General features: G+C 41.1%; 1 protein-coding gene across 1 annotated transcript; it reads right to left on the reverse strand.

Moving 5' to 3' along the window:
- Positions 1 to 307: 307 nt before the first annotated feature.
- LOC307237628 (opsin-5-like) lies at positions 308 to 15,406 on the reverse strand (the record flags this gene model as incomplete). The annotated part of the gene is made up of 5 exons (XM_080010386.1): positions 308 to 970; positions 2,602 to 2,936; positions 3,815 to 3,942; positions 4,210 to 4,372; positions 15,319 to 15,406. 5 exons carry the CDS (start codon positions 15,404 to 15,406, stop codon positions 308 to 310), a joined length of 1,377 nt encoding a protein of 458 aa, XP_079866512.1.
- Positions 15,407 to 15,717: the final 311 nt, after the last annotated feature.

Raw genomic sequence — 15,717 nt, forward strand, 5'->3', positions numbered from 1 at the left:
CATTTCTAACGCTTGAGACCAACTTTTATCAGCCAAAAAACGGCTGCATTGGTCATGTGCACGAACGCGCACAAAGAGCTCTCCAATCACGTTTTAACAAAGAGTTCATCCGGTCATGAAGCGGTGTTTTGATCTGCCCCGCGACCTAAAATGAGACATAAAATATAAAATACTCCTTCCAAAATAAATGAATGAGTCCAAAGTACACCGTTGAGCATAAATCCTGAAAAACAATCTGTTCACAGTTCAGAGAATATGAAAGAAAATGTACCGTAAACAACTGAGGAACATAAAGAAAAGATCCATTTCAAGGCCAGGCCACCTTGGTGTGGCCAGGCACCATCTCCAGGCTAATGTGGAGGTTCTCTATCTCCGAAGTCCTTTTCCCGCATGTGATGGCCCGCAGAGACTTCTTCTGGCACAGACTCTGCATTTCCTCTCTCCTCGTCGGTGACTCTGGAGGCGGAGCTCCCTGATCCATTGAGATGGCGCTTACCGCCGCCGCCATGCGGGGTTCGGCGTGGCAGGTGCGCGGGTAGTGTCGAAAACACTCAAAGGCATCGTCGCATTTATCGCAGCCTCTCTCCACGTTAGACTCGACCATGTGCGGCCCGGAGCAGCCGTTCAGGGTGGACGACTGGTCCCCCAGTCGGCGCATGGCACGGAGGCTGACCCTGGCGGTGGGCTTGGGCGCCGGGCTCTTTTCGGGACTCTGCGGGCAGAGGCAGAGGCAGCCCCCCAGGCAGGAGTGCCGCAGTGAGCCCAGGTCCTGGCACATGACGTGGCGAAAGTTGGGCCGCAGCGTGAGGTAGATGATGGGGTTGTAGATGGTGGACGACTTGGCGAACATGGCCGGAATGGCAAAGGCCAGCGGGGGGATGTCCTCAATGTGTCCGAAGGCGGCCCACATGGACACCACGGCGTAGGGGCTCCACGCCGCGAAAAACCCGATGCAGACGGCGATGCTCAACTGGAGGCGCGTGAGGACAGAAAAGATTAAGGTTTAGCGTTTGATTAGCATTTGATTAGCATTGGAAACTCATTCACTATACACATGTTCCACTGTGAGAGATTATCTTTTTACTTTTCAGTGTAAACATGTCGCTGTTCATACATGAAAAACATCAGGCCACTCAATCCGTTCACTTCACCAATCGCATATCTGTTGTTCTCGCCAAAACAGCTTTCCCGCCAAAACACATCTCTTGCCAAAACAGTTTTCTTGCCAAAACAGTAGTGTGTTTTGTAAATATTTTCTATTTTGAGGGTGAGTTTTCCAACTTCCGCTTGCTCAATGATGCCACTGATGCTTAGTAAATGATTGATTACGATAATAATAATAATAATAATAATAATAATAATAATGGTTATGATTACGTTCTCGTTCCCATTTACGGCAAATGGGATTTGTGGAATATGCCAAATCAGAGCTATTCAGATTTGTAATTTGAAGGAGTTTGGCAAATACAAATGAGACAGATAATTAATATGATTAAATTAAACACTCAACCATGGATTTCATTCCCAAAGTACCTTCAATAAAAGCCTTTCTCGTTTGCGGAGTGAATAATGTTACCCTGTGGTGGGTGTACGCCAACAATAAATTCAAGAAAATGATACAGACTTTTGAAGGATTATGTGTGCTCTCCGAGAATGTTTATCACCATTTAGCAGCAATGCTAGCAACGTCCATGCTACGCCACTCCTCCATCTCCTTGTATTCCACAACCAGGTCCGACCGCTGCTAATGAGGAACTCCATCACGAGGAGGATCTATCGAGGTCACTGTCAATTCTCTATGAGGAACTGGGAAGAGGGGAGCTCTCCGGGGGACGCCTCTTGGGAGCTGCTTTGATATTTTAAATTCTCCGTCATCTTTTGGACGGCCTCTAAATATGAATGTGGTTTGTTTTAATATTCTGTCATGTATGATTCTACTCTGATATGTTCAATGATGATAGTTCACAGATACGTAGGCTACGTGCGGATAATATCATTTGCACCAATTACCAGCCCTGAGCTGAGTTTTAGGCTTATCATCACAGGTTTTAGGCTTATCACCACTGGGTTTTAGGCTTATCACCGCCAGGTTTTAGATCTATCACCACTGGGTTTTAGGCTTATCCACTCTAGGTTTTAGGCCCATCACAGTTGGATTTTAGGCTTATCACCTCTAGGTTTTGGGCATATCACAGTTGGACTTTAGGCTTATCACCTCTAGGGTTCAAGCCTATCACGGCTGGGTTTGAGTTCTATCACTGCTGGGTTTTAAGTCTATCACATAGACATATGTTAGGAAGGAAAGACAGGTGGAATAGTGCAATCAAAAGAACAACCTCAGAAACAACAGAGCTCTGATCAGTTCCGTGTTTAATAAGAAAGGTTATTTATTCACAAATCACAAACCTGTGACAATGTAGGGAGAAGGAATAATATGTTGGCCAAAAACTTTTTAATATCTTTCCAGAGCATATCCTCTTGTGTGCGCGCCTGTGTTTTAATGAATTCTAATGCACTGATAAAAACTCAACTGACTACTATTTTACTGTGGAGAGGCGGCAGTTTGTGTTTTTGTTTGCTTACGAGGGCATTGCGGCTCACCTTCACAATAATAGCCTGGATGCTGCTCATGTGCGTCGGCCTGGACGCATGCTTCTCCATGGTCTTGTGGGAGGCCCGGACTGTGATCAGAATGCCCGTGTAGGACGCCACGATAATGCAGCAGGGCAGGATGTAGCAGAAGAGGAAGACCACCACGGTGTAGGAGCGTGCCTTGGTGTGCTGATTGGACAGGCTCCAGTCGATGCAGCAGGCCGTGCCGTAGGGCTCCGGCCCGTACTCCCCCCAGTGGGCCAGCGGGCAGGCGGCGAACAGCAGGGCATATGTCCAAGCACAGGCCATTAGAAGACGCCCGTGGAAGGAGTTGAACCTGTTTCCTGGGGACACAGAATACAGTAGAGGCATTACTGTCTCATTAAAATATGTATGATGATGACTTGGGGCTTGTAGGAATCGTGGGTAACACAATACAGTATGTTTGACATGGGGGTCTTTGAGCCTTAAAGGATAGGTTCATCGTTTTACAATCTAGTCCTCATTAAAAAAGTTTGGTTTCCATCATTTAGAGCTACATAGAGAAATAGAGAACCTTGCTGTACCAATCCGCTTAGCACTCCCTCTCACTTAATGCAGGTGCTCGGTAGAGGCGGAAAATCTGGGTTCAGAAAGTAAAATTCCTCCCCGGGATTTTCAGTCAACCACGTGGACACTAACCCTTTCCCAGAGGTCCAACTGAAGTGAAATCAGCCGGATTAGTACATGGGTGGAGCAAAAACACGGCAGGAGGTTACATTTCCTAACCTGAAATGTTCCTCCTCTGGTGGTAGGAACAGTTATAAATGATGGGAACCAACATTCCATTGAGGCCTGATTGAAACATCTATCCTTTAAAAAGAAGTTTAAAAAGTTTGTTGTGAGTCTTGGATAACTTATCGTTTATGTCAATTGGGTTAAATGGGGTCTGAGCTCCATGTTCCGTATATGAGCCAGTTTGTGCCATTCCCAGGGAAAAGGGTTTTCGAAGGTCAAACAGGAAGCCTCATTGTGCTGCATTAGTGCGCATCGCAAGCATCACTTATTGAGCGCAAGGCTCCGCTTGTCGGCCATCAAAGAATGGCTAATGCAAAATGGCTCAATGAAGGATTATCGTTTCATCTGCCCCCCTCCCAATAAATCAACCTTCAGCCACTTAACGACGTGATGTTTAATCCTGTGTCACTTCAACAGACCAAAATGAAGCCCTTTGAAGACTTACCATAGAGTGGGTAGCACACTTTCACAAAGCACACCATGCTCAGCAAGGTGAGGGTGGTCAGGCTGCAGATACCGAACAACATGCCACAAAAGGCGTAGACGTGGCACATCGTTTTCCCGTACAGCCACCTGCGTGGGAGGGCGGCGGGATCCGAGAAAGACCAAAGGGAAGAGGGGAAAGTATTGATGGAGGTGGAGGTGAGGAAAGGGTCAATGAGCAGACCTGTGAACTTGTAAATAGTCAGTTATTGTCAAATTATTGGTATAAATCGTAAGGAGTGCTGAGACATATCCCTCCTGACGTCCAACAGAAAGTTGTTTACACCAGCGTGTCCCCGCCACTCTACCATTCTAGTGAAAGCATTTTGTTTCCGGCGAAGATGATGGGAACAATACCTGTGGAAGAGGCTGGAGGTTATCGCCATGGGGTAGAGGGACAGGGTCAGGCCCATGTCGCTGATGGCCAGGTTGATTATTAAGAACTCAGCGGGCTTCAGCAGGTGCTTCTTCTTGTAGGAGACATACAGTAATGTGCCGTTTCCAAACAGCGAACAGACTCCTGCAAAGCAGACAGAGACCACCACCCCCCGGGCCCCCCCCCCCCCCAGGCCCCCCCGCGGTGAGAGCCAGACCGCCGGAGCACAATGCAGCCGGTGTGAAGAAATGGCTTGTCGCTCTTTGGCAAAGTGTGTCGGTAAAGCATCGTTGTGTTTGTAGGAAAACATGCCGTGTATGTTTTCCAGGACACATGCCTGTAAATACCCATCTGCTTCCCTGCTGGAAATCAGAGCTCTAATGAAGTGTTTTCCAAGCGTGAGTGCTCGCCAGGTGTGCCGTGAAAGATGCTTAAATGGAATTTCAGTGGCTTTAATGGAATCTAGCTCCTGTGTCGCAAGACCAAAATTGCAAGGCTGCACTAATTCATCAGTTCCAGTCAGAAAAGCAGCTCTGTGTTTATCAGAACAAGCTAAAGTTTCAAAGTGAGAACCAGTAGTCGTAGTAATCAAAGTTTCGACTTGGTTCTTGAGTTCTCGAGACTTGGTTCTTGAGTCAGTTAGTGAAGAGTAAAGAGTTGTTCATTTTTCCGGTTTGGTGTAACTTGCAAACTGAATGGAGGGAGGCCTTCCTGTATTCCTTCATTTATGTTTTCGCCACAATGTGTTAAGATGATTTTACCTATTGAAACGAGTGAATGTTGGGTGTATATTAAGAGCCGTTCACAGGAGAACATTTTGAGGTTGAAATGCATTTGAAATGAAATTTGAAAGCAGCTCTGCAGGTGGAAAGAGGCAGCTATTTGATATGAAATATCTGGTTTCTGTACTGACTGGAGAGAAGTTGACATCTTAATGGGTTCCCTCATCCATCTTTGTTACCAGTTGAACTCAGAGGCGATTCGTGTATTGATTTAATATCAATGTGAAATTAAAGTGAATAAAAAATAGCAAATATCTGTCTGTTTTCCACAAAGGTGCATGATTATTATTATTATTATTATTATTATTATTATTATTATTATTATTATTATTATTATTATTAGTGGTCCAGCCACGTTTGCAGGGGCCCTATTGCAATTCTTAATGGAAAAACTGACGTTATTATTGTGAACCAATTTAGTAAAAAACTGTATTTTCTATCCTCGCAGCAATGTGCGCACATGCAGAAATGACAGCTCGCACAGATCACATGAAAGCATTGCAGTCTAGTGATTGGTCAACAACCGGGTTCTCACCAAGATGGCGGTACATGCAGATGTGACTGACGTTAGACTTTTATGAATGTCATGGATCTGACGAACCCACTGACAACATGAATACGATTTGTATGCAGTGAGTTTCATCCAGATCGGCGGTTCAGTATTGTGGATGGAGTTTGTGATCAACAATCACCTCACCAAGATGGCGCCACGCACAGACATATAAATCTTTGCGTGCGTGCGCAAGTTGACGGAGTACACAGATCACCTGATAGCACTTCAGTCTACCAGGCCCTTGTTACAGCCTTGTAAAATATACCGGAAGAGGTAACCAGGACACTGGGCTCTCCATGGATCATTGTCGGCTCCAATTAGCCTGCTCGACAATTGGACTTTCATCTGAGTGCAATTTGCCCTTGTTTTTCTTGTGATTGCAATTATGCATGTGCCAGCGGGAGCCCGCTGCAGGCTCCATTGACGCACAGGATCCGTGGACACAGGACACACAGGGCTTTCTTTGTTTCCCTCATTTAGGAAAAAGTAAATACATCTAAAATATTAAAAACAAACTGTTTTTATTTGACTCATTTGCAGCGGAGCGTCGATGCATATTGGAGTCACAATTTTACAAATTTACGCCAGTGCTTTACATTTTCCTGTTTTACGAATTATCAGTCTTAAATAAATACAACTTAAAATAATTGTAAAAATAATTTTTATTGCAAAAAACTGCAGGTGTAATGTAACTGACCTTGTTTAAATGTAATTTATTTATAGCCTCAAAAAGACTGAACACATGTGAAGAAAGTCCTATTTTGATTCAAAGATTTGTACATTTGAGTTTATTTATAGGTTTATAAAATACATTTTTGCTGTGAGGGCAGTTTTCTGTTGATTTACAATGTGCAATAAAATAATTGTGTTGCCAAAAATGGATGAATAATCAGCATAAAAAAATCGTGATCACAATATTGACAATAATGGTGATTGTTTTAGCCATAATTCATAGAATTACACTATAACCAGGCTGGAACAAATGAACTTCTGCAGTCACAATACACACTGGAACACAAGAGCCAAAACACACTTGTCCATTGACTTTTAACGAAGAGCCAACTACCCTGGACCCTGCAAATTACTGCCTGCAGCTATATTTATTATTATTATTATTATTATTATTATGAGTCCAGCCTCAGGGCTGGAACCCTATTGTTATTGTATCGTAGACCCTTATTGTTAATGTAAGAGGAAAAATTTGTAAAAATTATTCAAACTTTGAAGCCTAAAACTATCTGGAAAACCAACTTCAGCATAACACATAAACACGGTTGAGTTGTCGATTAAACCACTATGTCACAAGGATCCCGTGGTTTAAATTTAATCTAACTCGATCCACATACGGAGCAGATATTCGTGAAAAACCGAACAACTTTGACCCAAAATATTCAGTTGGTCTTGGTTAACTGACACGCCATACGTCTCGTTCGAAAGTAAACAAGATGAGATTTACAGTTAGACGCTTTATGACGTCATCATATTACCTACTATAAATGTAGAGATTCCGATAGAGAATGTCCAGTTGGACTCTGTCCATTGGGCGGCGTGGAATCGGTCACTCTGTAGGCTTTAGACGTTACCAAACTGTTACTTTACATGTGTATTTATATAGCTTCTTAGCATGTAGATGTCGGAAGATCTGTTCGATTGATATTTTAAATCCGTGGTCCACATTACTTTGCCGGATTAATGAAAAGAAGAATAGAAAAGAGTGCTCAAAATGTCTTCAGTGCGTCCCTCGAAAACACTGAAATGTCCGAAAAATAGAAGCCGTGCAATGGTAATTACCCACAGAAATGTCACAACGTTTGTCGTATTTCATAGAAACGAAATTTACTGAAAATGTAATCCATCTAAAAAACTAAACTCAACTTAAAAAAACAAACAAACGTCAATCACACTGCTATCTTAAATCGATGTAAATACGTCAAAATTGACGTATACGACACATAACATCTACCGTCACAGAAACTCCAGATGTACTTCAATGCAGCAAGGTAACTTATAACAAGGATAACATATAGTTTCAAATAAAAAATACTTTTTTTGGTAATAAACGTCATGTATAAACACTGTCCTATAACTACACTTAACAAACTGTAATGAAAAGGCAGAAAGAGTTTGTGATCTTGAGTAATTATTACATAATAATTCTAATGCCACATTAATGTTAAAGTTACATAAATGATTTCTGCATTACAATATAGATAAATAATCTATTAAAATGAAGTTTAAGTGCAATAAAGTAGTAATTACAAAAAACATGCATTTATATATTTTTAAAAATAAATGTATTTGTTGCTATTGTTATGAAAAGTCATCATAATAGTTATTTTTGTTATCATTACAGATCCAGAAAATAGCCGCAAATCTAAGACAATAAAGAAGCCATTGGACAAAAATCCAGTCATCAAGGTCAGTCACAATTAAAAAAAAAAAAAAAAAAGTACTGAATAAAAATCTGATGACGAAAACGTCAATGAAAATACTTTCAGTGTAAGTGTTGATTCGCTATATGTCCCGGTGTTAGGAGGCTCAGGATGATTTACAATTTGAAGACTCCAGAAATAAACGGCGTACAGCAATTCCGAAAAACAAAATTCAGAATGTTTACACATGGACACAAAATGACCTAGTTGATGTTTTGAATGAAGGAAATAATCTTTATCAAATACAAAATGACCAACTTGACGACAAACATTTCCGCCATCCAATGGCAATTTATCATAGGGGGCTACTTCCGTGTCAGATACACAAACAACAATATGGTGCCTGACATTACCAAGTTAAAGAAAATGAAGGTGAATCATTTCTTTATTCACCTTTCTTACGATGGCTGTGTTTGTATACCACGTGAATGAAAAATATCAAGCTGTCGTTATAAAAATTCACTTCCTAAACATTGTTTTCTTTAGTTAAAAAATTACATATCACACAATTTTGATAAACATTGTTTACTTTGACAATTTTATATAATTTGTCTATTTCTCATTTATTTTATTTTATTAAGATTGCCATTTAAACAAAATGTATTGATTATTTGACATGTTATCTTTATAAACACTGTGATATTTGTTCACCCATTTTGTCCAGCTGTTTTGGACAACTGTTTAATAAAACAATGATCTGACTGGTTTTGTCATTTGTTGTACCAATTTTCTAATAAATCAATTTTTCAATTACAAACAATATCAAAACTACAAACTCAGCAATTTGGAACGATAATCTATCACTGACCTTTCTCATACATCTATGTCAAAATCATAAATTAAAATCAATGTTTGACGTCTCGTTGAACTGGAACTGTTTCATACATAACGCAATAAACGTTGGATTCATGAAATTACATTGACATAACTACATTATGTTTACATGTCCAGGTCAGTCTGAAAGTCAGTTACAAATTGTAAAATAATATTCCATGTATTTAACTACACAACAAAACTCCATGATATTTTATGTTTTCATGTTAAGTGAATTGTGATGCATTGCACAAAAATATCAAGAAAACTGTAATACTTACCTAAATCACCAGCTATATTTATTATTATTGTTATTGCTTGGGAAAGATTATCAGAATTTTTAAAGCCAAAACTATTTGAATCATAAGAACGGCCGAAACTACGAACACGGTTTGCATCTCGTTAGAACCGATATGTCACCAGCACGGTTGCGGTGTCATTTAAACCGGTATGTTACAAGGACCTTGTGGTTTACGTTTCATCCAATTCGAACCTCATACAGAGCAGAAATTAGTGAAAAAACAAACAAATTTGACCCGAAGTATTCAGGTGGTCGTGCTTGACCAACACGGCACTGTTCATAAACAAAATGAACAAGATGAGATTTACAGTAAGACGCTATATGATGTCATCATATATACTGTATATGTACTTTAAATGTGCAGGTACTGGTTCAGAATGTACATTTGCACCGTGTCCAGTGCGCGGTGTAGACTCGCTCTGTAGTGGTTAGAGATTACGAACTACTGTAGGTGTGTGTGTGTGTGTGTGTGTGTGTGTGTGTGTTTATGTACCTTCTTACCTGGTAGATGTCTGTAGATCTGTTCGATTGACATTTTATCTCTTTGGTCCACATTACTTTGCCGGATTCATGAAAAGATACGAAAAACAGTAGTACAAAAACTCATGAAAACGTTGAGTCGGATCCATTCGAATGTACAAGTGAGTGATGCAGTCAAGATCCAGCGAGGCGTTAGAAAAATAGAAGCCGTAATATAATAATTACTCACAGAAATACCTCATCATTTTTCGTATTTCATGGAAACATCACTTATTGAAAATGTAGTTCAAGGAAAAAAGTCACCACTAAAATGATTGAGTGACGCAGCGACACCCAGGAATGATGACAATTCTTAAAACACCGTTCTCCAGGAATATTTACACTGAACGCCAGAATAGAAACATGCAGACCTAAGTCCATGTTGATTGGTCCAGACGTAAGTCTACAATGTTTGTAACTTTTGTAACTTATGATGCATTTTAAAGAAGCCAAAAAACTGTAATACCTACCTAAAAGATTCAAGATTCAAGATTCAAGAGGTTTATTCGTCACATACATATACATACTTTGATACATATATGCAGTGAAATGTCAATACAACGCACCCGGTGATTACACACAATATGTTCGAGACCGAACACAATATCAACCTACCTACTTAACTAACTAACTGATTCCTAAAAAGTAATGTAGTAAGTCGAATACTATAGAATAAAATAAAATATATAGAATAAAATAAAATAAAATAAGAACTCAAAGGTAATGCAGGGTGGGGGTACAAAATAGAATAAAGGGAATAGGCTTATGTATATGGGATAGACTTGTGTATATGGGATAGGCTATTTATGTATATACAGATATGTGCATTAAAGTATCATGTGAATAAAGTGAGGTAGTGTTTGTGAGATATACAGCACAGTATACAACAGTACAGCGCAGCAATACGGTAAAACCGAACAACCCAGAACAAAGACACAGTATGCAGTACAGTATGCTACATACAGTATAGTAAAGTAGTGGAGCCTGTGTGTGTGGCTCAGTGAGGACCCCTTGGTGAGGTCAGCATTGACAGTTCTCATGGCTTGCGGGAAGAAACTCCGTCTCAGTCTCTCTGTCCTCGCTGTGTGACTGCTTGCCTGACCGCAGCAGCTGGAACAGTCCGTTGTTGGGGTGGTGAGGATCCTTCATGATCCTGCGGGCTCTGCTACTACGCTCCTGGTGTATAAGTGCTGCAGGGAGGGGAGGGTAGTTCCAGTGGTATGTCCAGCTGAACGCACCACCCTCTGCAGGGCCCAAATGTCCTGAGCAGTACAGTTCCCAAACCAGGCAGTGATGCTTCCTGTCAGGGTGCTCTCCACTGCTCCAGAGTTGAAGGACTTGAGGATCCTCACCGAGACCGGGCATGTCTTCAGCTGCCTGAGGTGGTAAAGACGCTGCCTCGCCTTTCTCACCAGAGTGTCTGTTTGTAAAGTCCACGTTAAATCCTCTGTGATGTGGACTCCCAGGTACTTGAAGATGCCATCTGGGCCCGCAGCTTCCCTGGTGTTCACCCGCATCAGAGCCTTCCTGACGTCATGCTCAGACACTGAGAGTGCGCGCTCATCCTCAGCGGTGTAACTTCGAATTAGCCGGCGAGCCAGCGGTGGTGTTGCCGGCCCAAACCGCGCATAAAAGGAGTTCAGTTCGTTGGCTAGGGAGGCGTTGGCACTCGTGGCTGGGGAGGAGCTGCTCTTGTAGTTTGTTATAGTCTGCAGCCCCTGCCATAAGTGTCTGGTGTCCCGTTGCTCCATCTGTAGCTCCACAGTCTCTCCGTATGTACGTTTAGGGTCCTTCACCGCCCTCCGCAGTGTAGTTGTCGATATTTCCGTTTGTAGTTTGACGCCGCTTTGTAGTTGTCCATGTTAAAAGGAATAAACTGGACCCACCGCAGCAAAACCCGCCATCTCGCGCATTTTTAAAATGCCCAGGAACAGCCAAATAAGTTGGAAAAAACCCTTTCTTGAAGGAATGAGATTTTTCCAGATTTGTGTTCCTTTGTGTTTTTTCCTCTCAACGTAATTCTCAAAACCGTGTTTGGTTTATAAATAGTAGAAAAATGTTAAACCGCGGAGTTAAATATTCCCGTTAGATTACATGGGGAAACACAGTTCACTTACCGAGAAGCTGAAAAGTGCTGAACAACGCCAACTTATTGTTTCCTTTAATGCGAGCGTCGAGGTGAAGATAATTCCTCCATATTCCATGTGATGTGAAGTCACAATGTGAAACCGTTTTGATAGAATTCAACCTTTAAATCGTACTACTCCTACACACACACGGAGCCATTGTTGTGAAACTGCGTAGAAGAAGGACCCTTCGCGTCACGCAACTACGTCACTTCGGTAAACAGACGGTTAAAGCGCAGCGTGGGGGTGTTTCGGTTTCACTTGTCTGTGAAGACTTTCTTCTCCGTACCGTTATGGATTATGCGAAGCGGGTGGCGGAAGCTCCGAATCATATTTCGGACCTTAATCTGACCAGTGCGATAGATCCAAGTCAGTGTAAGCAGCGCGTACTGGACTTTTTCCGCGATGACAGTCAGTTCTCCGATCGCGACGCTGAGAAAGACGGCGCCGCTGAATCTGATATTACTCCGGACTTGGAGAACATTCCAAACAACGGATTTCAAACTTAATGTGACGATGAAATGGAATATTTTCAAGAACCACCGGAGGAGACCGACGATACCCCCGTTGTTGTTACCACGGAAGAAGTTGATGACGTGATGAAGTCCGTTGAGGTTGGTGACAGATTTTTCAGATTTCGGATTTCAGATTTTCTGAGACTCATATTATTGATAGACTCTACATTTTGTTGTGTTGTACGTACTTTTAAACTCCAAAATAATTCAATTTTTCTAAAACATTATATTCTTACTGTTAAATGAAAGCTTTTTTAAAAACAAAAATAGTTTTGTGTTGTTGACGCTGTTCAACGCTTTTCGTGATTGGCCCATTCAGCATTATGTTAAGTAGCCATGAGGCTTTGTTTGTCCGGCAACCCCATTTGCATTCTGGGAGCTGGCTGAATGAAGCAAGTCTGGGTAAAACTTTGAAGGTGATTATCTCAGAATCACAGTTTGCCACGCCCTTGTCAGTAACAAGTCATAGCTTTAAAAATATTTGCTTGATTTGCACAAGTGACACCCTGTCTGAAAGCTCTCATTCTCCACTTTCAAATGATGCAAAAAAGAAAAAAGTCGAAAGCCGCCAAATGACCCTAAAGTATGCGGTGGGTCACCATTAATTATAATAATAATAATAATAATAATAATAATAATAATAATAATGATAATAATAATAATAATAATAATCAAATCCCTGAATTCACTTCACAGGGACTTTAAGCTGAAATCTCATTTTCACATACATCTCCAAAAAATGTGTATGCCTTTTTGAAATATCAAAATTTGTCACAATAACTGAAACATAATTTTGATTAATTGAATTTACATTGAAAGAACAAACATGTATAAACTTTTTTGTACATATACAGTGTCGGCTCCAGTAGATCTCAATCTACCTTATAAACACATATAATAATAACAATAATAACAATAACAATAACAGTAATAAATAAAGCTGGTAAGTATTACAGTTCTCTGAAACGCAGCATGATTTTCATTGAAGTTTACATTGAACGTTGCATTGTGAATCCCCCCCATTGTAAAATGTCACCGCACTGCACTCCTCACTGTAAAAGACACGTCCAGGTTCTGAGTGGCATTTTTAAGAAGAAAAAGAAGAAAAGTCAAGAATCTAAAGACCTGTCTCCGTAGAGACTGGACGTGTTTCACTTTCTCGTCTTTGCAGCCGAAGGCCACAGTTTGGATCGGACTCGCCATTTTATAAATGTTATTTTCTTCCCGAAAACAAATAACTTTTGAGATATAGAGTATGAAAGAAGTATTCGTAAAAACCCACTGTTTGTGCTTTATTTGGATTCGCCTTCACCCTCCACTTTACGGAAATGTTACTGCTTCCGTTCCCACACACTTCCCTTCACAGGCATTCCGGCAATTTGCTGGAAATTATACTACTTCAACAGTGGGGAAATTTATAGAACGACTTCCACATCGACACCGGCTCCCATTCCCACATGCCGCCAATACGGAACATTGCCAATAGATTTAGTGGCAAGTGGGAAAGGGGCTTTATAGGACGTCGGTTCATGATGTCACAAAGCGCCTCGCTTCACAAATAAATCAAGGTACGCCAAACTTCTTCAACTTCCGGTCAATTTCCGTCGGTTTTTCACAATTTCCCGCTCCAAATGTAGATCGATATGGATCAAACTTGAAACATGAGATGTCTGAGACGTCCCCGTTCAAACGAGAACTCAACCATGTCCGTGGGTTTAGCAGCTGGCCTATTCCTGTGACACTTTCACGCCAAAAAAAGCCCTGTGGGCATGGACCGCAGGGCATCTTTTGGGGTGACATTTTGGTACACAGGTACACAGGCACAGGTACACCAAGGCCTGCTTTTGAGAACCTAATACTAATAATAATAGAATACTGGACTGCTGTGTTATGAAACGATAATGTTGATGCAATTTGATGTCGACATAATGATGCTTTGACTGCATGTGGACCATTGTGGTGGTCTACATCTCCTTACTGTACATGGCTGCAGTTTACTGAAATATTTGTTTCTAACACTGACCAATATAAGGGTCACTAGAAAATATTGACTATCTATTAGACTCAGCCATGGAGAGGCATTTCCGCCAGTCCCGCGTAATATCGCAGGTGACATGGATTTCTAACAGGGTCGATCTTAGATCAATTTCTGCGGATTTACACATACATCTGTCCACCTAGGTCTTGGACTCTTCCACGTTTTCACATGGATCTGAGCGAGGTGCATCAGGTTAAAACATTGACAAGCCACATTCAGTAGTTAATTGGTCCAACACACACACACACACACACACACACACACACACACATATATATAGTGTATATTCTCACACACACTCAACACTTACACAAACATCCAGCTGTGTAGATTTTTCAATTGAGATTAGTCAGAAAGCCGCAATGGAGACAAAGCAGAGCGTCTGCTTTGCTCCTCTCTCACAGCAAGAACGCTGGACGAGCGTACATTAAATATCAGGGTTTCCACCAGATCAAAGAGTACAACAAAAAGCTCCTGTAATCTGGACTCAACTTGTTTCTCACAGCGTCCTCCTGCTGGAGGCGTCGAGGAGACGGCAACATGCAAGCCGGGGATTCTGTGGCAACGGTGCGTTTAAACAGTCCTGTTGGAGGATCTTTACATCACATGTGTATGAAGAGGCTGCATATGTCTACATGATGTATAGATGGAGGTGGAGTAGTTCTAAACAACACTAAAGTCACTAAACCAGACTGATGATAACCAGTAGAAAACCAGTAGAAGGTTTTTTTGTCATTAAAATAAATTAGGGCTTAGGGATAATATATAGATTTGTTATTGATATAGCGATATTATCGGTATCGGTATTATCGACATCACAATATTATCTATATCGCGATATATCCACATTGGAAGTGATTGTTTTCGATGATGTTCAAAAGTCAACTGCAAAACATCGTGAAATTATTGATATTGTGGGGTTTTTTATTTCGCCAATATGGCCCAGCCCTGTGCTGAAGCGTACTTACAGTATATTACCCAGGGTTTGAACTTCACTGGGTGACTACTTACCGAATACAAAGTAGACCACAGCCACCGCTACATCCACCGCCACAGGGATGTTTGAGGTGAACGTTGGGTCATCATCCCCCAGTCCCATCTGAAAGAGAGTGGCGCCCAAAAAACTCTGTTTAACTGACATTTAATTTTTAATTTAATCTTACTACACGATTACACGATTGTTTGCAAAATACTTCCGTATTTTTGGGCTATTTCTGTACATTTGTGTTTTTTTATTTCAATGTATTTCATAATTATTTTTTTAATGTTAGACTATTAAGCTCTTTTTATGCTAAACTGTCTGTAGAGAAATGCATCAATCCTCACCATGAAAAAAATGACTCGCATATGAAAATGTGCTTGGCAGAATAAACTCGAAATTCTGAAAAACTCTGGAAAACAAACTCAGTT

The sequence above is a fragment of the Zeus faber genome (assembly GCF_960531495.2).
Source record: "Zeus faber genome assembly, chromosome: 12".
NCBI classification, from domain to species: Eukaryota; Metazoa; Chordata; class Actinopteri; order Zeiformes; family Zeidae; genus Zeus; species Zeus faber.